Raw genomic sequence first — 24,595 nt, forward strand, 5'->3', positions numbered from 1 at the left:
CTCTAATGCACCCTCAATGCCATACCTCCGTAGTTTTTGCATTAGCCTACCATGGGGTACCTCATCGAACGCCTTACTAAAATCCATATACACAACATCTACTGCTTTACCCTCGTCCACCTCCTTAGTCACCTGCTCAAAGAACTCAATAAGGTTTGTGAGGCACGACCTGCCCTTCACAAAACCATGCTGACTATCCTTGATCACGTTATTCCTATCCAGATGTTCATAAATCTTATCCCTTACAATTCTCTCTAAGACTTTGCCCACCACAGAAGTCAGACTCACTGGCCTATAGTTACTCGGGCTATCCCTACTCCCCTTCTTGAACAAGGGGACCACATTCGCCATCCTCCAGTCTTCTGGTACTATTCCCGTTGACAATGACAACATAAAAATCCAGGCCAATGGCTCTGCTATCTCCTCCCTAGCTTCCCAGAGGATCCTAGGATAAATGCCATCAGGCCCAGGAGACTTATCTATTTTCATCCTTTCCAGTATTCCCAAAACCTCTTCCCTACATACTTCAATGCCATCCATTCTAATCACTTGTGACTCAATATTCACACCAGCAACAGTGTCCTGTTCCTGAGTGAATACTGACGAAAAGTATTGATTTAGTGTCTCTCCAATCTCCTCTGCCTCCACGCACAACATCCCACTACTATCCTTGACTGGACCGATACCTACCCTAGTCATCCTTTTATTCCTGACATACCTATAGAAAGCCTTTGGATTTTCCCTAATCCTACCAGCTAAGGACTTTTCATGTCCCCTTCTCGCTGCTCTTAGCTCTCTCTCTTTAGATCCTTCCTGGCTACCTTATAACTCTCAATCGCCCCAACTGAACCTTCACGCCTCATCTTTACATAAGCCGCCTTCTTCCCTTTCACAAGGGATTCCAATTCCTTATTAAACCACGGCTCCCTCACAAGACCCTTAACTCCATGCCTGACTGGTACATACTTATCAAGGACACTCAGTAGCTGTTCCTTGAACAATCTTCACATATCATTAGTATTCTTCTCTTGAAGCCTGCTTTTCCAATCCACACATCCTAAGTCATGCCTCACCGCATCATAATTTCCCTGCCCCCAGCTATAACTCTTGCCCTGCAGTGCACACTTGTCCCTCTCCATCACTAAAGTAAAAGTCACCGAGTTGTGGTCACTGTCCCCGAAGTGCTCACCTACCTCCAAGTCTAACACCTGGCCTGGTTCATTACCTAGAACCAAATCCAGTATAGCCTCACCTCTTGTTGGCCTGTCTACATATTGTGTCAGGAAACCCTCCTGCACACATTGGACAAACACCAACCCATCTAACGACCTCGAGCTACAGCTTTCCCAGTCAATATCTGGGAAGTTAAAGTCCCCCATAACAACCACCCTGCTACTTTCACTCTTCTCCTGAATCATCCTCGCAATACTATCCTCTACTTCTCTCGGACTATTAGGAGGCCTGTAGAAAACACCTAACAGGGTGACCTCACCTTTCCTATTTCTTACCTCAGATGGCAAGTCTTCCTCCATCGTCCTTTCCACTGCTGAAATACTATCCTTGACAAGTAATGCCACACCTCCCCCTCTTTTACCCCCATGTCTGACCCTACTAAAACATTTAAACCCTGGAACCTGCAACAGCCATTCCTGCCCCTGTTCTACCCACGTCTCTGTAATGGCCACAACATCGAAGTCCCAGGTACCAACCCACGCTGCAAGTTCACCTACCTTATTTCTTATACTTCTGGCATTGAAGTATACACACTTCAAGCCACCTTTCTGTTTACAGGCACCCTCCTTCGAGATTGCTGCCTTGTTCATAACCTCCCTACACTCAAGGTCCTGTACCCTAAAGCTACAGTCCAGGTTCCCATGCCCCAGCGGAGTTAGTTTAAACCCTCCCAAAGAGCACTAGCAAACCTCCCCCCAAGGATACTGGTGCCCCTCAGGTTCAGGTGTAGACCATCCTTTTTATAGAGGTCCCACCTTCCCCAGAAAGAACCCCAGTTGTCCAGAAACCGGAATCCCTCCCTCCTGCACCATCCCTGTAGCCACGCGTTTAACTGCTCTCTCTCCCTGTTCCTCGACTCTCTATCACGTGGCACGGGTAACAAACCAGAGACAACAACTCTGTTTGTTCTAACTCTGAGCTTCCAACCTAGCTCCCTGAAAGCCTGCCTGACATCCTCACCCCTCTTCCTACCTATATCGTTGGTGCCAACGTGGACCACGATCTGGGGCTGCTCCCCCTCCCCCTTAAGGACCCGGAAAACACGATCAGAGACATCACGTACCCTTGCACCTGGGAGGCAACATACCAATCGTGAGTCTCTGTCGCCCCCACAAAACCGCCTATCTGTACCCCTCACTATTGAGTCCCCAAGAACTATCGCTCTACCTTTCTCCACCCTTCCCTTCTGAGCAACGGGGCCAAGCTCCGTGCCAGAGGCCTGAACCTCGTTGCTTGCCCCTGGTAAGTCATCCCCCCCCACAAGTATCCAAAACGGTATACTTGTTCTTGAGGGGAATGACCGCAGGGGGTCCCTGCACTGGCTGCTTCCTCCCACTCCCCCTCACTGTCACCCATCTGTCCATAACTTTCGGAGTAACTACTTCCCTAAAGCTCCGATCTATGACCTCCTCTGCCTCCTGAATGATCCGCAGTTCATCCAACTCCAGCTCCAGTTCCCTAACACGGGCTTGGAGGAGCTGGAGATGGGTGCACTTCATAGAGATGTACAGCTTGGAAACAGGCCCTTCAGTCCAACCTATCCATGCTGACCAGATATCCCAATCTAGTCCCCCCCTGCCAGCACCCAGCCCATATCCCTTTAAACCCTTCCTATTCATATACTCATCCAAATGCCTCTTAAATGTTGCAATTGTACCAGCTTCCACCACTTCCTCTGGCAGCTCATTCCATACACGTACCACCCTCTGCGTGAAAAAGTTGCCCCTTAGGTCTCTTTTATATCTTTTCCCTTTCACTTTGCCTATTTACCCTATCCATGCCCCTCATAATTTTGTGAAACTCTATAAGGACATTTGGATTGGGAACAGCATCCTAGGGCTGTGTGCTCAGTCCCCTGTGTTCACCCTTCTAACACACAACTGTGTGGCGATGCACAGCTGGAATCATATCGTTAAGTTTGCTGGTGACACAACTATAGTGGGTCTCATTAGCAGGAACAATGAGTCAGCATACAGAGAGGAGGTGCAGCAGCTAAAGGACTGGTGCAGAGCCAATGACCTGTCTCTGAATGTGGACAAAATGAAAGAGATGGTTGTTGACTTCTGGAGGGCTTGGAACAATCACTCTTCACTGGATATCGACGGCTCCCCTGTGGAGATTGTGAAGAGCTAAAAATTTCTTGGCATCCAACTGGTGGAGAATCTCCCCTCATCCCTCAACACCAGCTCCATATCCAAGAAAACTCAGCAGTGTCTCTACTTTTGATGTAGGTTGAGGAAAGTCCACTCCCATCCTTAATCCCCACCATATTCTACAGAGGGTTCATTGAGAGTACCCTGAGCTGCTGCATCACTGCATGGTTCAGGAATTGCACCATCATGGATCCCAAGACTCTACAATGGATAGTGAGGACAGCTGAGAAGATCATCTGGATCCCTCTTCTCTCCATTACACACATTTTCACCATGTAATGAGTTCCTTGATTGGGGTGTTAACCTGGTCCAAACCGGGAGCTCTGGCTGACAAATTTAAATGGGAGTGTCCGGTGTATTGCTCACTCTAGTAGGCTCTGAGCTAGCTGGGCTGGTTCTATGTACTATGCACATGCATATAAAGGGTGACTTGGTGATGGGATACCAGCCTTCGAGGAGTTATTTCAGCACCCACAGCTGGTCACAGCTTCACAAACTAATCCGCAACCACTGTATTCTTCCCTGATATTCGCTAACACCCTACCTATTATTTAAATAAAGCAACAGTATGGACATGACTTACAATGTCTTTGGTTTAAAAAAGCAGTCTTTTTTCTATTTCAGTCCACAATCAAAAATATCAAAAAGTAAAAATGTGGTCTTTCAAACAGACCTTCCCAAAGCTCAGAATAGAGAAATGCCAATGAAAATAATGACACCCTTGGTAAGTGAAATGGAAAGAATCTGTGAGAAACTGTCCCTCTGATAAGAGGTGGCATTCTATCACATTTATTGCTGGTTGGTTGAGAGGCTACTGAAGGTGATTGGGACCTGAAGAGCAAGGCAAAGGCCAGGGCCCTGGGAGCATTGAGGCTAGGTCCATGGGCGGGGCAGCTAGGCTAGGCCCTGAAGGAGGGAGCAGTGCATGCTGAGGCTTGAGGAACAAGGCCGAAAAGAGAAGGCAGCAGTGTTAAATCTTTCATCCAAAGAATACTCAGCTAATGGAACAGGAAAACTGAAGTATTGATTTCTTCACAGTAAATGTTGTAGCTCTACATTAAAGTTTGCAGGAGTTTTAGGAAATATACTATATGGGGGAAATCTAGCAATGACCGTTTTTGTAAAGATTTACATTTATTGGTCATTGCATCTCGAAGAATCACACACTGAATCATTTGAGGTGCAGTGACTAAAATGAGTATTGTGACTACCTGTACAAAATAACAATGCCTGATTTTAAAAAAGTTACCACTAAGGATGTGATATGTCACTATATTTACGTACAGCTGTATTTGAATACCTCCTGTGAATATATAAGAATTTTGCTTTAGTGTCTTAATGTAATTTTTTTTTGAAGAATGTACCTGCAAACGTAATGCCCTTGCTTTTCTGTAATTTGTATTTGTGTTTCTTTGTGCAGGTGCCAGTGTATTAAGTACACGCTGCTCCGAGACATTTGAGACTAAGACAGCTCTGCTTAGCTTGTTTGGAATTCCACTGTGGTACTTTTCTCAGTCTCCAAGAGCTGTCATTCAGGTATACATTCTTCAAACTGAAGCCTTTTTTGTCTTGAAAGTGCCAACTCCTATTAAAGTAAATGACCCTAGACACTTGCAGGTTCCAGCAATGTTTTTGATAGTGATGAGGAGCTGAAATCCTGTCTAATAACTCCCCTCTGGTGACTGAGCTAAGATTTGCAACTCCGTACTAGTTAACATGTTGAAATATGCTTTTGCTTGCAGTGTGCTGACTATTGTTCAGGATATGGTTCAATACTGCACCATATAAGATGCTCTTTAAATGCATTCTTTATATCCACATCGTCAGCGGCATGACTCTTCCTCCCCATCCCCCCCCCCCCCCCCAACTCAAGTAACACTTGTGGGGTAATCTTTATTCCCACTCCCAACCTGAGTGAAATTCCAAAACTTTGGCAGAGCTTATGTTTGAGCATGTGTTTCCTCAACTCATTTTGCCTATAAAAATATCCTTTTGTAGCCTTGTTATTTTCTACTACTATAATCTACTCCAGCTGTGAGAGTTCTGTGTCCTTGAACATGCCCAATTTTAATCTTTCCACCTTGTGTCTTCAGCTACTTGTTCCTGAAGCTATGGAATTTTCTCCTTTTAAAAATGTCTCTATCTCCTTTTTCAGCAATTCCTTATAATTTACTTTTTAGATAAATCGTTCAACTTTTAAAAATTAATTTGTGGGACAGGTATCTCTGCCAGCTTTTATTTCCTGTCTTACTTGCCCTTGAGAACGTGGTGGTGAGCTGCCTTCTTGAACCACTGCATTCCATGTGCTGTAGGTAGATCCATAATACCATTAGGGAGGGAATTATAGGATTTTGACCCAATGACAGTGAAGGAATGATATATTTTCAAGTTAGGATGGTGAGTGGCTCAGAGATGAACTTGCAGGTTATTCTCATTTATCTGCTGCCCATGACATTCTGGATGGTAGTGGTTATGTGTTTGAAAAACGGCATCTAAATATTTTTATTGAACTTCTGCACTACATCTTGTGGCTAATACAAACTGCTGCTCCCGTGAATCAGTGGTGGAGAGAGTGCATGTTTGTGGAGGTGGTGCCAATGAAGCAACTGCTTTGACCTGGATGGTGTCAAGCTGCTTGAGTGTTGTTGAAGCTACACCCATCCAAGCAAATGGTTGCTGGACAGCTTTGGGGAGCCAGCTACGTGGTGCAGTATTCTTAGTGTCTGACCTGCTCTTGTAGCTACTGTATTTGTCTGGCTACACCACTTCAGTTTATGGCCAATGATAGCTGTGTTGATAAGGGACTCAGTGGTGACACCATTGAATGTCAACAGATGATAGTTAGATTATCTTTTGCTGGAGATGATCATTGATTGGCATTGTTGGCCCAAGCCTGGATGTTGTCGAGGTCTTGCTGCATTTGGACATGGAGTGCTTCGATCTCTGAGAAGTCGTGAATGGTCCTGAGCATCGACCAACATCCCAACTTCTGACCTGATGAGGAGGAAGATTATTAGTGAAGCAGCTGAAAAGGGTTGAGCTGAGGAAACTGTCCTGCAGAGATATTGGGGATTAGCCATTAGTTGACATAACTAATCCCAACAACCTCAACCCTCTTTCTATTTGCCAGGTATGACACTAACCAGTGGAGATGTTTTCCCACAATTCCCATTGACTAAAAGGTCCTTGTCATACTCTGTCAAATATAGTCTTTCACCTCCCCTCTGGAATTCATCTCTTTTGTCCATGTTTGAACTGAGGCTATGAGGTTAAGGTGGTGTGTGACCCTGGTAGAACCCAAACTGGGCATTGCTGAGTAGGCACTGATGATGACATCTTTCATTGCACTACTAATAATTGTGAGTAGACTGACAGGGTAATAATTGGCTGGGTTAGATTTGTCCTGCTTTTTGTGTACAGGCACTTTTCCATTTTGTCAAGTAGTAGCTGTACCTAAAGAGCTTAGCTAGGTGAGCAACAATTTTTGGAGAGTAATGTTTGCTACTATTGCTGAATGTTGTCAGCACCCATATCCTTTCCAGTGCTCCAATGATTTCTTGAGATCATGTAGAGTGATTCATATGGGCTGAAGATTGTCATCTATAATGCTGGAGACTACTGGAGGGGGCTGAGATGGATCATCCACTGGCATTCTGGCTGAAATTGCTGTGATAGCTTCAGCCTTCTATTTTGCACTGATGTGCTGGGCTCTTCCATCGTTGAGAATGGGGATATTTGTGGAGCCACCTCCTCTAGTGAGTTGTTTAATTGTCCATCATCATTCACAAGTGAATGTGGCAAAGTTTAGATCTGATTTGTTAGTTATGGCTCTGTCTATCACTTGCTGTTTATGCTTTTTGGCACACAAAGTTGTGGCTTCACTAGGTTGCCTGTGCTGTTCCTAACGTGTCCACCTGCACTCTTCATTGAACTAAAGTTCATCTCCTGGCTTGGTAATGGTAATATGGGAGATATGTTGTGTTGTGAGGTTGTAAATTGTGTTAGAGTATGATTCTGCTACTGCTGATGGCCCAAAGTGCCTCATGAAATCCTGCCATGGCAAAAGATGGAATTTGAATTCAACAAAAAATCTGGAATGAAGAGTGTTGTGATGACCTTGAATTCATTATTGATTCTCAGAAAACCCATCTGGAAGCTGCCATTTTTACCCTGTCTTGGCCTTCATGTGAGTCCAGACCCACAGCAATGTGATTGACTCTTAACTGCCCTCTGAACAATAATTGCTGGCCCAGCCAGTGATGCCCACATCCCATGAATGCATAACCAAAAAGGCTGTTGCTTGATTAATCTGTGAGATAGCTCTCTCAATTTTAGCTCAAGCCCCCAGATATTAGTAAGGATGACTTTGCAGAGTCAACACGGCTGTTTGTGCTTTGGTTGCTTCTCGTGCCTACCTTGAGGCCAGGTGGCCTGTCCATTTTCATTCCTTTTTTCCTTTCTGGTTTCTATTTTCTGGTTTGCATGACTATTTCAGAAGGTAGTTAAGTGTCAACCATATTTGAGAGTCTGAAGTCACATATAGCTAGACTGCGCAAGAATGGTAGTTTCTTTCTCTGAAGAATATTTGTGAACTAGTGGGTTTTTTTCAATAGTAGACGGGTCCAGATTTCAGTTTTGTCTAATTCAAATTCCACAATCTGCCAAGGATTTGAACCTAGGTCCCCAGAATATTACCTGGGTCTCTTGTTAAAATCAAGATTAGAGTGGTGCTGGAAATGCACAGCAGGTCAGGCAGCATCCGAGGAGGAGGAAAATCGATGTTTCGGGCAGGAGCCCTTCATCAGGAGTTATCTGCAGTCCTCACTTTTGCCTCTCTGGTTAAAAGTCTAGCAGTAATGCCACTTGGCAATTGCCCAATCCCCAATATCTCCACCTAATATAACTGTGTGTCAAATATTGCTTTATAATACTCTTCTGAAGAACCTTTGGGCATTTTATGTTGGCTGCTGTATATTAGTACAAGTAGTCAAAGGTCATAGAGACATCAGCAAACTCACTTAATGCCCGATTTGATTGCCTTTCCCTAGCTTCAGGGGAAAAAACAAAGTGCATAAAAGTATGAATGAAGTAACCTTTAATAAAAAACTGCAGTAGTTTTGCTCATCATCTTTGTCTTGTTCTCTCCTGCAGCCAGATGTTTATCCAGGGAACTGCTGGGCATTTAAAGGATCACAAGGAAATGTTGTCATCCAGCTTGCTGCCCGGATCACACCCACCTCCTTTACTCTTGAGCACATTCCAAAGTCTGTTGCTCTGCGTGGATCAATCAGCAGTGCACCACGTGACTTCTCTGTTTACGTAAGCAAAACCGGGTAAAATTTAAACATATATTCATGATTAACTACATTTGGAAGACTGCAGTTTGACTGGAGTCTGCTGAGTCACTGGGCAATGGATGTTTGGATATTAGTTGAAATATTAAGAGTGATGCCATTTAAACCAATCACACATTTTTATTGTTAATGATCTCCATATATTCTGTCATGGGTTGTTAGTCATTAACAAACCACAGTCTAATTCCCAAGGGAGATGGTATTTTAATTGTGCAGACTAGTGTTTGAACATACACCAAGATATAGACTATTTTCTTTCAGAATGTATCACTAGTCAGAATTCTGTTTCTGTTAATTTTGGTAATTACCAGCCTTGCAGAGGAGTGAAACATAGAGGAATGGAGAAAGAAGTGGGAATCATACAGTTGAAAGGAGATGAGAAAAATGACCATAAAATGCATTAAAAAGGAAATGTGGATATGGTGAAGTGGAGATGGTTTCAGCAGGTAGATATAAGCATGAAGAGATGGGGGTGATCAGGCTGATGAGAAGAAGGAATATGATGGAACAGTGACAAGCTTAATAGTTGAAAAGGGAGAAAAAAGACAATACAGCATATCAAAATACTGATAAGGAAGTTAGGGAGTAGGAAAGGCATGAGATATGAAGGAAGGAGAATTGGAGGGGATAGACAAGTAATTGATGCAAACAGACATTGTTGTGAATACATGTCAGTATCAAATAAGGCAAAAGAATGATCCCAAACCAAGTAGTAATGTGTGAAACACGTCACTAATACATTTCTTAATAACAAGTTTTGTTTATAGAATGTAATATGTCTCCTTTCCACCTACTATCCTTTTGTTCCAGCAGTTTCTCTTCATATATTTTTTAAAATCAGCCACAACATATCTCCGAGGCAGGTCAATTTGAACATTAGACCTTCAAGCTCAGCAGTGTGTCTTTAGTTATTTAACCAACTTGTTCAGATATATTATAACACACTTCCAGAGTAAGTGGGACTTGAACTCAAACCTTCTGGTAGGAACATCACTGGAACCAAAGTTCTAGTTTCAACTCCCTACTTCACAGGTATGTAATGACATATCAGACCATTGCTGATGTGTCTTTTCTACACCTGTGAAGCACGTGAGTTGAAACTAGGACTCTGATTCCAGAGATGAGGACACAACCATTGTGTCATAAGAACCCTTTCAGTGTGTTTCTACAATATTTTAAAAATACTATCAAATAGATTAATAATGGAATCAAATCAAACCAAATTAATCTAACGTAACAAGTGTTAACACAGGTCTGATACTTTGTATTTCCCATACAACACTTAGATCTATCCATCGTTATCAGCACATTTCCTTCTCCCAACCATACTCATACCTTCAATCATGATAATGACAACAAGAAGGGAGTCAGAACTCCACCATATAGTGTTATCTTTTTAAAAAGAACACACAAATATAAAACCAGAAGATTTGAGACTAAGAGAAGCATGAAAGATCAGAAGAGAAAAGTGATGACGATATAATGCACCAGACCAGACCCCCTCAAACTATTTTAAGGTGGGCTAGACTTTAACGTTTTCTTGTTTTGAAGGCAAGTGTTCCAGATGTGATGCAACTGATCAAATGACTCAACATTAAGCAAAACACAATTAAATTAAATGCCATTGTTAAATACAAACAAAAGAGATGGGAATTTAGAATAACTTAACTATTGGAAAACTTAACCAAAAAATAGATGCAATACCTGTTACTAATTAACTATTCCAATTTAGCAATATCCCATCAATATACTCCTTGGCAAAAAGGCAAATTCAGACATAGATTCTTACATGTTGTTCTCCCATGCAGGACACAGAAACATCGAGAAGATTCAGAGTGAAGTTGCCAAGAGGCATTCACTGACCCTCCAGCTTTTTTGAAACCCCAAACAGTTTCCAATGCTTAAGCTAAAAATACACTAGAAAGTCTGGTGTGAGAGAGCTGGCCACACCCAGTTTACCTCCATTGTTCCAACCTTTTAAAGAAAATACATGAAGGTTTCATTAGTTGTTTACTTAAGTCATCTTCAGTTTTACACCTATGCCTTACTACCTGTCATCAAAAAAAAAGACAATACAACCTTTTAAAGTGTCGGCATCATCACACCTCTTTCTTTTTTAAAAAAAAGAACCATCAAGTTGGCTTCATTTTAAAAACTTAGTCTTCCTCTACTAGTACACGATATGCAAACATTCATTACTACATTCTATTCCAGGCAATTTACTCCTGTTAGCGAACCCCTCTGTCTTTCTTCAAGGTCACGACAACATATTGGCAGTTACATTTTCTCTTCCTACCAAGTGTATAATTTTCAAATTGAATGGCTGCAATAATAAACTCATTCTAAACAGTCTGGAATTTTTATCCTTAATTTTCACCAAAAACTTTAATAGGTTATTATCAGTATATACTATTGTCATAGACACATTACAGGCAGTATAAATGTTGCAATGTTGAGATGCCAACACCAAGCTCAAGATTTTCTTCTCAATAATGTAATATTTCTGTTGATGAGTATTCAATTTTCTGGAAAAATACCCAGTATCATCTCGTTGTCTTGTAAGAGTACAGCACCAACAACCACATCACTCGCATCAATAACCATCTTGAATGGTTTTGGGAAATTAGGGGTATGGCTAATACTGGAACAGTGCTTAACACAACTTTTAGGCTGTAAAATGCCTTCTGATAGTCCACCATCCACCACTTCAGTAAGTCAGTCAGTGAAGCAACCACACTGCTAAAATTTGGTGCGACCTTCTGATGAAACTCACCCAATCCCAAGGTTAAAAATCACACAACACCAGGTTATAGTCCAACAGGTTTAATTGGAAGTACTAGCTTTGAGCGCTGCTCCTTCATCAGGTGGTTGTGGAGGACACAATTGTAGGACACAGAAGTTTACAGTGTGATGTAACTGAAATTATACATTGAAAAATACCTTGATTGTTGAGTCTTTCATCAGTTCGAATACTGTGATTGATTTACGTATGAAAGTAGTAAAACTCAAAACTTTTTTTAAAAGTTACATTCTCAGGTTAACTGTGACAATTGGTGTTAGCCAGATAATATGTTGAAGGTGTTGCCCCACCCCCACCCCCCCCGCCGTGTTCTCTGTCTGTGCCATGTTTAGACTGATTCCAATTTAAAATGTGAGTTAACAGAGTCTTACATGAATTCATGTAGTTTTTGAAAAAGTACAATGTAACTCTGCAAGTACAAATTCACCCCACAAACGTATATGTATATGTGTGCATGTGGGTTTCTGTGTGTGCATGTCCCAGTTTCTCATGTCCAGTGAAAAAAGTCCGTCTTTCCAATCTATTTTTATATCTCAAACCCTCTATTCCTGGCAACATCCTGGTAAAATTTTTCCGGACCCTCTTCAGTTTAATATTATTCTTCCTATAACAGGACAACAAGAACTACACACACTATTCCAGAACAGGTCTCACCAACATCCTGTACAACCTCAACAGTTATGTCCCAACTCCTACACTCAAAAGTCTGAACAATGAAGGCAAGCATGCTCAATGCCGCCTTAACCACACTGTCTATGTGTGACACAAGCTTCAAAGAATTATTTACCAACCCCTAGGTCTCCCTGTTCTATAAGATTACCCAGCCGTACCATCAATTGTGTAAGTCACGTCCTTGTTTGTTTTACCAAAATGCAATTCCTCATTTCATCAAACTTAAACTGCATCTGCTACTCCTCAGCCCACTGACCAAGATCTCTTTGTAATCTTAGATAATCACTATACCACCAATTTTGGTGTCATTTGCAAACTTTTGGTGTCATCTGTATAAATGACAAACGAAAGTGGGCCTAGTACTGGTCTCTGTGGAACACCACTGGTCATAAGCCTCCAGTCCAAACAACAAGACTCCAACACCATCCTATATCTTCTACCATAAAGTCATTTTTGTATCCAAATGGCAAGCTCATCCTGAAATCGTGTGACCTACCCTAACTAATTTGTCTACTTTGTAGCACCTTGTCTACCACTCTGCCCTCATCAATCTTTTTGGTTACCAAGTTTTGAGAAGTTTTGGTTACTTCCTCAAGAAACTCAATCAGGTTTTAGATTAGATTAGATTACTTACAGTGTGGAAACAGTCCCTTTGACCCAACAAGTCCACACCGACCCGCTGAAGCGCAACGCACCAGACCCATTCCCCTACATTTACTCCTTCACCTAATACTATGGGCAACTTAGCATGACCAATTCACCTCACCTGCACATTTTTGGACGGTGGGAGGAAACCAGTGCACCCAGAGGAAACCCATGCAGACACTGGGAGAATGTGCAAACTCCACACACAGTCGCCTGAGGTGGGAATTGAACCCGGGTCTCTGGCGCAGTGTTAACTGCTGTGCCACCATGCCTCCCAGGTTTGTGAGACATTATTTCTCTTGCACAAAACCATGCTGACTATGCCTAATCAATTCTTGCCTCTTCAACTGCATAATTCCTATCTTTCAGAATCACCTCCAAAAGCTTACCCATCACCAATGACTGAGTTATCTATAGTTTCCAGGCTTCAAGGTTTATAGTTTCTAGGCTTCTCCTTTCAGCCTTTCTTAAACAATGGCACAACATTAGTCACTTTCCAGTATTTCCCCTTTTATAGATGATACAAATATTTCGCTAGGGGCTGTACAATTTCTTCCCTAACCTCCACCAACATCCAGGGATACACTTGATCGGGTCCTGGAAATTTACCTACCCTTAGTTTTCTCTCAGATCTCCAACACTTTTTCTTCTGTAATATGAACTGTTTTCAAAGCATCAATATTTATTTTCCTGAGTTCTCTAGCTGCCTTTTCTTTGTCAACAGTAAAAGCTGATGTGAAATATTCATTTAATATCTCTCCCATTTCCTAAAGTTCAACACAAAGACAATCTCGTTTATCTTTAAGGGATCCTACTCTCTCTCTAGTTGCTCTCTTGCTCTTAATGTATATGTAGAATCTTTTTGGATTATCTTTAACCTTATCTGGTAAAAAATGAGGTCTGCAGATGCTGGAGATCAGAGCTGAAAATGTGTTGCTGGTTAAAGCACAGCAGGTTAGGCAGCATCCAAGGAATAGGAAATTCGACGTTTCGGGCATAAGCCCTTCATCAGGAATCTTTCCTGATGAAGGGCTTATGCCCGAAACGTCGAATTTCCTATTCCTTGGATGCTGCCTAACCTGCTGTGCTTTAACCAGCAACACATTTCCAGCTTTAACCTTATCTGCCAAGGCTATCTCATATCCCCTCTTTGCCGCCTTGATTTCCTGTGTAAGAGTGCACCTACTTTTTTTATACTCTTCAAGAGAGTCAGTTGCTCCATCAGTTTTCTGCATCAATGATTCCTTTTTATTCTTGACTAAACTTTAATATTTCTGATGTGGAGGTACCCATGTTGGACTGGAGTGGACAAAGTTAAAAATTGCACAGCCCCAGGCTGTCAGCTATCTGATGGAGTGGTGCTCCGAAAGCACTCCGAAAGTTCCAAATAGGCCTGTTGGACTATAACCTGGGAGAAAGTAAGGACTGCAGATACTGGAGATCAGAGTAGAGAGTGTGGTGCTGGGAAAGCACAGCAGGTCAGGCAGCATCCAAAGAGCAGGAGAATTGACATTTCGTGCATAAGCCCTTTGTCAGGCAAAGATTTCAGAGTGGGGCTTAGTCCGAGATCACTAAGTTTAGTAATCAGTCTCGAGGGGATAATGGTGTTGACTACAGTGCAGCCTTCAATGAGTAGGATTCTTACATAACTGTTCTTGGTGTCAAGATGTTCGAGGGAGGAGTGAAGGGCAAGTGATATGCTATCTGATGTGGATCTGTTGGTCCGATAGGCAAATTGGAGTGGGTCAAGAGTTAGTGTGGAGGCTGGAGTTGATTAATGCCATAAGTTAGCATGCAGTTTGTTGGCATTTGAGGCTGAATGCAATGTTAGCATTCATTTCAAAAGGACTCTTAATACAAGAGCAGACTAGTAGCAGTACTTCTGTTGAGGCTGTATAAGGCACTGGTCACACTGCATTTGGAACATTGTGAACAGTTTTGGCCTACGTATCTAAGGAAGGATGTGCTAGTGTTGGAAGAAGTCCAGAGGTGGTTTACAAGAATGCTTCCAGGGATGAAAGACTCATAGTATGAGGAGCAGTTGAAGACTCGGGGTCTGTATTTGATGGAGTTTAGAAAGGATGAGCGAACTCTCATTGAAACTTAACAGAACATTCAGACACCTGGATAGGATGGAAATGAGAAGATATTTCCACTTGTCGGAGAGACTTGGAAATTACCCTTTAGAACTGAGATGAGGACGAATTTGTTAAACTAGAGGGTGGTTAATCTATGGAACTCATTGCCGCAGAAGGCATGGAGGCCGAGTTGTTGAGTGTATTTAAGACAGAAACGGGTCTTGATTCGTACGGAGATCAAAGGTTACTGTGAGAAGGTAGGAGAATGGGGAACATATAAGTCATTATCGAAATGGCCTAATTCTATTGCTCTATCTTATGATCTAGTGGTACACATACTGGTGTTGGTCTGGGGTAGAACATAGAACAGTACAGGCCCTTCAGCTCACGATGTTGTGCCGACCACTGATCCTCATGTATGCACCCTCAAATTTCTGTGACCATATGCATGTCCAGTAGTCTCTTAAATGTCCCCAATGACCTTGCTTCCACAACTGCTGCTGGCAACGTAGTCCATGCTCTCTCAACTGTGTAAAGAATCCGTCTCTGACAACCCCTCTATACTTTCCTCCAACCAGCTTAAAACTATGACCCCTAGTGTTAGTCATTTCTGCCCTGGGAAATAGTCTCTGGCTATTGACTTTATCTATGCCTCTCATTATCTTGTATACCTCAATTAGGTCCCTTCTCAAAGTTTGTGCGAAGATTTGTAGCTCGGGTGCTCATTGTTGTGGTTCTGTTCACCGAGCTGGAAGTTTTTGTTGCAAACGTTTTGTCCCCTGGCTAGGCGACATCATCAGTGCTTTGGAGCCTCCTGCGAAGCGCTTCTTTGATATTTCTTCCGGTCCCCTCTCCTCCTCCTCTTCTCCAATGAAAAAAGTCCGAGCTCAGTCAACCCCTCTTCATAAGATAAGCCCTCCAGTCGAGGCAGCATCCTGGTAAATCTCCTCTGAACCCTCTCCAAAGCATCCACATCTTTCCTATAATAGGGCAACCAGAACTGGACGCAGTATTCCAAGTGCAGTCTAACCAAAGTTTTATAGAACTGTAACAAGATCTCGTGACTCTTAAACTCAATCCCCCTGTTAATGAAAGCCAAAACACCATATGCTTTCTTAACAACTCTGTCCATTTGGGTGGCCATTTTAAGGGATCTATGTACCTGCACACCAATATCCCTCTGTTCCTCCACACTGCCAAGAATCCTATCCTTAATCCTGTACTCAGCTTTCAAGTTCGACTTTCCAAAATGCATCACCTCGCATTTATCCAGGTTGAACTCCATCTGCCACCTCTTAGCCCATCTCTGCATCCTGTCAATGTCCCGTTGAAGCCTACAACAGCCCTCTATACTGTCAATGACACCTCCAATCTTTGTGTCGTCTACAAACTTGCTGACCCATCCTTCAATCCCCTCATCCAAGTCATTAATAAAGATTACAAACAGTAGAGGCCCAAGGACATAGCCCTGTGGAACACTACTCACCACAGACTTCCAGGCAGAATATTTACCTTCTACTACCACTCGCTGTCTTCTGTTGGCCAGCCAATTCTGTATCCAGACAGCTAAGTTCCCCTGTATCCCATTTCTCCTGACCTTCCGAATGAACCTACCATGGGGAACCTTATCAAATGCCTTGCCGAAGTCTATATACACCACATCCACAGCTCGACCCTCATCAACTTTTCTAGTCACATCCTCAAAGAACTCGATAAGGTTTGTGAGGCATGACTGCCCCTCACAAAGCCGTGTTGACTGCATTTAATCAAGCCATGCTCTTCCAGATGGTCATAAATCCTATCCCTCAGAATCCTTTCTTGCACCTTGCAGATGACAGATGTGAGACTTACTGGTCTGTGATTGCTGGGGATTTCCCTATTTCCTTTCTTGAATAGAGGAATTACATTTGCCTCTCTCCAGTCCTCAGGTATGACTCCAGTGGAGAGCGAGGATGCAAAGATCTTCGCAAGTGGCGAAGCAATTGCATTTCTCGTTTCCCAAAGCAGCCGAGGACAAATCTGGTCCATGCCTGGCGACTTGTCAATCTCAATGTTTTACAAAATTTTCAGCACATCAGCTTCCTCTACTCTATCCATTCCAGCATGCACACATGCTCTTCAAAGGTTTCATTCACTACAAAGTTTGTTTCTTTCGTAAAGACAGAAGCAAAAAACTCATTTAGGGCTTCCCATACCTCCTCAGACTCCACACACAAGTTCCCTATGCTATCCCTGATCGGCCCTACTCTTTCTTTGACCATTCTCTTATTCCTCACATAAGTGTAAAATGCCTTTGTGTTCTCCCTAATCCGTTCTGCCAAGTCTTTCTCGTGCCCCCTCCTGGCTCTCCTCAGACCATTTTTGAGCTCCTTCCTTGCCTGCCTGTAATCCTCTAGAGCTGAGCTTGACCCTAGTTTCCTCCAACTTACGTAAGCTACCTTTTTCCTTTTGACAAGAAGCTCCACCGCTCTCGTCATCCAAGGTTCCTTTATCTTACTACTTCTTGCCTGTCTCAGAGGGACATATTTATTCATCACTTGCAACAACTGTTGCTTAAACAGTCTCCACATGTCTATAGTGCCTTTACCATGGAACAATTGCTCCCAATCCATGCTTCCTAACTCCTGTCTAATCGCATCATAGTTTCCTCTTCCCCAATTAAATATCCTCCCATTTTGCCTAATCCTCTCCTCCTCCATGGCTATGTAGAATGTGAGGCAGTTGTGGTCACTTATCTCCAAAATGCTCTCCCACCACAAGATCTGATACCTGCCCCGGCCCGTTTCCGAGCACCAAGTCTAGAATGGCCTCTCCCCTCATCGGCTTGTCAAAGTACTGAGTCAGGAAACCCTCCTGAACACACCTTACAAAAACAGTTCCATTCAAATCTTCTGCTCGAAGGAGGTTCCAATCAATAGTGGGAAAGTTAAAGTCACCCATTACAACAACCCTACTACGTCCACACTTTTCCAAAATCTGCCGACCTATGCTTTCTTCCATCTCCTTGCTGCTATTGGGGGGCCTGTAGTAAACCCCTAACGGGGTGACTGCTCCCTTGCTGTTCCTAATTTCCACCCATACTGACTCAGGCAGATCTTCCTTGACAATGGAAGCTTCTGTAGCTGTGATACTCTCTCTGATAAGTAGTGCTACACCCCTCCTCTTTCTTTTTTCCCCCCCCCACCCTATTCTTTTTAAATGCTCTAAACCCTGGAACATCCAGCAACCATTCCTGCCCCTGAGAAACCCATGTCTCTGTTATGGCCACAACATCATAGCACCAGGTACTGATCCATGCTCTAAGTTCATCACTTTTATTTCTGATACTCCTTGTGTTAAAGCAAACACACTTTAACTGATGCCTTGGTTCCTTCCCAGGAAAATCCTTCCCACTAGCTGGTCTACTTCTTGCTATTGCCTCATCTGCATCAACTCTCACCTCTGGTATACCGCTCAGGTTCCCACCCCCCTGCCATACTTGTTCAAACCCTCTCAAACTACTTGAGCAAACCTTCCACCCAGGACATTGGTCCCCTTCCAATTCAGATGCAATCCATCCTTCTTGTACAGGTCCCACCTGTAGACAAAGTTTAAAAATCTCACAACACCAGGTTATAGTCCATTGACTTATCTGTACAAAAATGAATAAGTTACAGATTTGCCCAGGATTTAAATTACAGCAATCAGTAAACCAGAGCATTTGCTCATGAAACAATTGCACCTTGTATCATGCATGTGCATGTCATAGCATGTTCTAGTCATTTGTACATGAAATTAGATGCTAGCACAAAGAGCAGCAAATGCAATTCTTACTCTTGAACTTACCATGAAGAATATCATCCCAAGATTGATCAGTTGTCAATGTTTGAAGTTAGATGGAGCAAAATGTTCACTATTGTTCGTGAGAGGCTGTGTGTAGAGTTATAGAGGATATTTAATTTCTGTGATTGTTTCCATTTTTCCACAGGGTCTAGATGAGATTCGAGAAGAAGGGCTTCTATTAGGACATTACACATATGACCAGGATGGGGATTCAATACAGACATTTCAAGCCCAGGTAAACCTATAAGTTTTCAGAAAAAGATATTCAATTCATATTAGTGCCAGATCTTTTCCAGAATATTGCTCTTTCATCATATCTTCCTTCCTCTACTTCAAATATTTGTCCATCTTTCTCCTAAAGTATGGCTTCTCAATGCACTTATTGGGTAATTTAGAATCGAAATCTACCATGTCATAAATGTCTTCCTATTGATATTCAAACGTTTGTTTCACATTGATTTCAGGTTTTGGTGTTGAGCTGTACTTCACACTTGACTTAATGTCATTTGGACATTTGCTCTTGATAGAGGCTTCGGAGAAATCCAAACTAGTGAGAATGAATTCAGCTTGGTGTTTAGGAAGGCCCCTTAGTTGATGAAAGGCATATTGGCATGCTATAGGCAATTCTGGTCTCCCTGCTGTAGGAAGGAAGTTGTGAAACTTGAAAGGGTTCAGAACAGATTTGCAAGGATGTTACTAAAGTTGGAGACTTTGAGTTATAGTGAGAGGTTGAATAGACTGGGATTATTTTCCCTGGAGCATCAGAGGCTGACGGGTGACCTTGTAGAGCTTTATAAAATCATGACTGGCATGGATAGGGTGAATAGACAAGGTCTTTTCTCTGGGCTGGTGGTGTCCAGAACTAGAGGGTGTAGGTTTAATGTGAGAGGGGAAAGATTTAAAAGGATCCAAGGGGCAACTTTTTCATGCAGAGGATGATGCGTGTATGGAATAAGCTGCCAGAGCAAGTGATGGAGGCTGGTACAATTACAACATTTAAAAGGCATCTGGATAGGTACATGAGTAGGAAGGGTTTATATGGACATGGGCCAAAGGGGACTAAATTTATTTAGGATAGCTGGTCAACATGGATGCCTTGGACCGTGCTGTATATCTCTCTTTGGCATAGGAGGCGGTCTAGATAAGGTTCACTAAGGCTAATCCAAGGTATGGAGGAACAAACTTGAGGAAAGGTTGAGTAGGTTTTGCCTGTACTCATTGGCATTTAGAAGAATGAGAAGTGTCTTTTATTGAAACATACAAAGTTCTTAGGAATTTGACCAGGTAGGTGCGGATAGGTCATTTCCCTTGTGGGAGAATCTGAAACCAGAGGGCATGACCTCAAAATAAGGAGGTGACAAGATTTAAGACAAATGTGGGGGAGTTTCTTCTCTCAGATGGTAGTGAATCTCAACTCATGTTTTACTACACAGGGCTGCCAAGGTTGGGTCATTATGTTCGAGGCTGAAATAGATTTTTAATCAGTAAGGAAATTAGTCACTGAAAAAGGAAGGAAAGTGAGGTTCAGGATTATCAGATTACTGAACAGACTGAATGAGCTGAATGGCTTACATCTGCTCCAACGACTCATGATCTTATTTTTGCTTCTACAATGCTGTGCCGTGTATTTGTGTACATTTATAATTCATTTCCCACTTTGGCAAATTTTACATTTTATATCAAGTTAATTCCTGCTGTGTTTGAATTCACTCAACATTAGTTTTAATGTCACTCAAAATAGAGGTTCAGCTCATTTGCTCATCAAAAGGATATCGGATTTCCTGCTGTAGCATTTCGTGCCTGAAACCATGCATGGATATACCTCAAGAAGATCTCATGTTAACAATTCCAAATTGCCCATCAATTCAGATTGGCAGATTGTGACTCAACATCCAGAAGCAGATGCTGACAGTGAGGGAGAGTGAGATTTTTAATCAGTATGGCGGTAGGAGGTTATGTGGAATAGACAGGAAAGTGGAGCACAAAATGGGTATTCTTACATTTTACTTATTTCATATTACACATTGGTTTCACTTTATTTATGGGTGCTCCATTGTTGTTGAGTTTAGCTTAGTCAGAACTAAATTTACTGGTACAACTCACAATTGGCACACGTTGATGTATTCCTGAATTGTGAAAGAAACTGTGATTTTTTTTTTCTTGGCTTTTCCTTGAATATTCTTTGTACGAAGTCTAATTTTGTACTTGCTACTCTGTGGAACATGGCTGATCTTGTAGGCTCTCCCTTCTATGCTGTGTCAACGATATTATCTGAAAACCATCTCCGTAAAGGTAACTGAAATGTTGTATGTGAATTCAAGGCCATATAAGGATTCTAGGAGAAAGTGAGGACTGCGGATGCTGGAGATCCGAGCTGAAAATGTGTTGCTGGAAAAGCACAGCAGGTGAGGCAGCATCCAAGGAGCAGGAGAATCGACGTTTCGGGCATGAGCCCTTCTTCAGGATTCCTGAAGAAGGGCTCATGCCCGAAACGTCGATTCTCCTGCTCCTTGGATGCTGCCTGATCTGCTGTGCTTTTTCAGCAACACATTTTCAGCATACAAGGATTCTGCCAGCCAACACTCCAAGATGGGTACATGTTTGGACATTGTCAACATTTGAAAAAATAATATTAAGATTCACACCTTTGGCAAGACATGAAAAGGAATAGCTGTGTGACACTTCAATAAAGTTGTACTTTTCATTTTAAACTAATATTTTAATCTTAAACTAAAATGGTGAATCCAGCCAAGTCTGACATGTCTGGCAAATATGTGATATTGAATGACAAAAATATTCATAATTTGCCTAATTTACTTAATTAGAAGTTGAGAAACCTCATCACTATGAAAATAAAGCCTAGCTATAAAATTCTTCGTTTGGTGATCAAATTAATTTGAAAAAGTTTGTCTTAGGGTTCAGTCAGTTTCCAGTCCAACTATCCCAATAGCATGTTATGAACACTAGGCGCTTTGCCAATTACATATCTACATAAGAAACGTTGTGGTCTCTGATTAAGTCTAACAGTGAAAACTTGTAGTTGTAGATGTATAGCAAAATATGAAAGTTCTCAATCTATGTCATTCTGCCAACAACTGTATCACTTTTATCCCATATTTGCATTTGTGGTCCTGCATTTCTTCCATGCCTACAATCTTTGAAAAACCTGGGATGTTAAAGTCATTTTCTGAATGTAAGGTAATATAGAACAGCACATCCTGTAACTCCTTGAGTAGACCAGATGTGATAGTTGGATGTTATTTGGAACATTAGGTCATGCTTCAAACTGTTGCTGGATAACTGATCTACCAGTGGTATCATCATGCTGAACCACTTGTGTTATGATGTGCCTTAATATCTTTTGCTTATTTATACATTTTCAGAATAAAGAACTTGGAACATTTCGAGTCATTGAGCTGAAGGTAAATAACAACTGGGGACACCCTGAGTATACCTGCCTCTATCGATTCCGTGTCCATGGAGAGCCAGTGAAGTAATGTTGGGAGACAGAGACCCTGCCCTGTAGGAGATGTTTGGGCAGCATTTCAAGGACCTATTCTGTATAGTTTTTTCCACATATCTGAAGTTACAGTACTGGATACTGTTCTGCCATTCAAACCTTGCTCTGTGCTTTTGTTGCGAATAGGAATGAAAGCATTTTTTCTGGAAATAACAACAAAGGTATTTGGAACTAGAAAATATCGAAAAGAAACTTTGTCTCAATTTTGGGATTGTCTTTCCAGTTTATTACCTGAGATGTGAATAAATCGGCAAAGAGTGGATGGATGAAATCTGCTGGATAGGAAATCATCCCTTTCACAAGACAACCTTCACATGCCCATCAGGTCATCTTAATGGCACAGTCCAAGCACCCACCTATATTATGGATCTTGGGATACACTAAGAAAATTTTAAACTTTGTTCTGGTTTTGCAAGTAATCTAGATATTCAAATTTTAATTCCATACATTTAATTTAAAATTTTAGTTCCTGACAGCTACAACTATAAAATAAGATGGCAAACAAGACAACTTTGCTTCTACTTGCCTTTAAACATGGTGAAAGATCACATGCTCCCATAATGTATAATAACTGAAAATGATGATGTTTGTGTTCATCTAGACACAGTTATCCTGTGCATCTGATCAGTCCCCACAAATCCCTCATATGTTTCACTATCTGGATGGAGAGATGCAGGTATTGCCTCCCAGGAATATAATGTTGATACTGGCTAAGCACACTTCAGGTTACTACAGCTCTGATTGTGTCCAATTGGACAGCTGTTTCTCAGGACTAATGTGATTAAGATGATTGGCAAGGAGCTGAATTGTAGCAAAAATGAACATTCCGTCCATCAAGCTCTTTAACTGGGAATATTACGCACGTCCAACAGCATTGCACACGAGGATCCTTGACATATGGAAGAATTACTCTCCTCTAAAATTCTTAGCATTTGTATCTTAATGTATATGCTTCAAAGAGAGACATTCATGAGCAAATTTCAATTGTAAATTGTTAAAACCTAAGATCTAACATTCTAAAGTGATGATGTTTGTACTTAGCAAGTGGCAAACACAGACAAGTCAGAAATCATGTTATTTTTGCTATCTTTAGTTGCTCTGAATGTATTAAGAAACAACCACATATGGATGCGATTGACGTGTACCCATACTAGTTAGGATGCTGAGTAGTTCTTTAAAATACATTGAGCACAATCCAGCAGCTTTTGTAATCTGCTGAAATACCACACATTACCAGTTATTAAATTTCAGTTATTAATTTGCTAATGGAGAGATACCCACCTTTTGCGTTTGAAAGTCCAGTAATATAACTACTTGGCTGTTCTGCTCAATATCATGTTGAGTAATGCTTCTTCAGAATTCTTAATATGCCCACTTTCATGCACTGTTGTAAAGGGCTAGTTGAGGCTCTATTGCACATATTATCAATAGGTACAACATCATGCTTGCATTTTTAAGCCATCTAGTATTTTTACCTTTTTGGCTGCTTAATATGGTACAGAGCGCTGAATAATAATATCCAGTTTATAATTTATCTTGTATTTTAAGGAATTTGGTACCAATCTTTCCCAAATCCCAAACCCAGAACCAAGAGTGTGATGAAAATAGTTTTGTGATGAAAGATAGAAGTCTTTCTTGAGTGCCATAATTGTACTGCTGTAAATATCATCACTGCCCATTTCACATCTAATCTGTTAAATATGAACAAAGCTCTTTACAATAGACCAGAATTGATCTTCAATTGTTAGGTTTGCTAGGCTGTTTTTAAGAAAATTGTTAGCTCTGGTAAAAGCCTTTAATGGTCAACGTGACAGTATTAAGAATATATAAGTATGTTTTGATGAAATATTTTCTTGAATCATTAAATTAACCAATGTTATGGAGGAACAAGAATTGATCACAACTTTTCATTTCAATATCAAATATGGTATAATAGAAATGATGTCAATGATTTACTACTGGATAATACTGAGGACCATTTTTTTTCTGTTCTGTTATCGTATAGAACAGAAATCAAAGGACCAAATCTGTAGTAGACAATTTTCTTTATTCTCTTCAGACCTTTAATGCATGCTTATGTAATTAGCATTCAATGTGTTTGTTTCTAAAGTTAACTTGCATTTGCAGAAAAGGTTCTTTTTTGATATTATTTGATATTTCAAATGTAACATTGTGCTGTTAAATTGCATGCTTATTAAGCTGGTTGATCTTAAAAATGTCACTTCTGTAAAATGTCTAGGAAATAGTGCAGTTTTATTGTTGTAGTCAGGCTGCTGAAGGAAACCTGTGGCTGTGTTTAAACCACTGGCTCAGTTTAG

The 24,595-nt window shown here is 41.5% G+C and overlaps 1 protein-coding gene across 3 annotated transcripts in view; it reads left to right on the top strand.

Annotated features, from left to right (window-relative positions):
• Window positions 1-24,261, top strand: part of sun2 (Sad1 and UNC84 domain containing 2) — a 104,240-nt gene extending 79,979 nt beyond the window's left edge. For all 3 annotated transcript variants that reach the window (XM_060849400.1, XM_060849399.1, XM_060849401.1), the window contains 4 exons: window positions 4,807-4,922; window positions 8,538-8,705; window positions 18,903-18,992; window positions 22,141-24,261. In XM_060849400.1, the coding sequence (XP_060705383.1) occupies window positions 4,807-4,922; window positions 8,538-8,705; window positions 18,903-18,992; window positions 22,141-22,254 (488 nt within the window). In that variant the 3' untranslated portion in view covers window positions 22,255-24,261. The remainder of the gene's footprint in view (window positions 1-4,806; window positions 4,923-8,537; window positions 8,706-18,902; window positions 18,993-22,140) is intronic.
• Window positions 24,262-24,595: the final 334 nt, after the last annotated feature.

Source organism: Hemiscyllium ocellatum, chromosome 33 (genome assembly GCF_020745735.1).
Source record: "Hemiscyllium ocellatum isolate sHemOce1 chromosome 33, sHemOce1.pat.X.cur, whole genome shotgun sequence".
NCBI lineage: Eukaryota > Metazoa > Chordata > Chondrichthyes > Orectolobiformes > Hemiscylliidae > Hemiscyllium > Hemiscyllium ocellatum.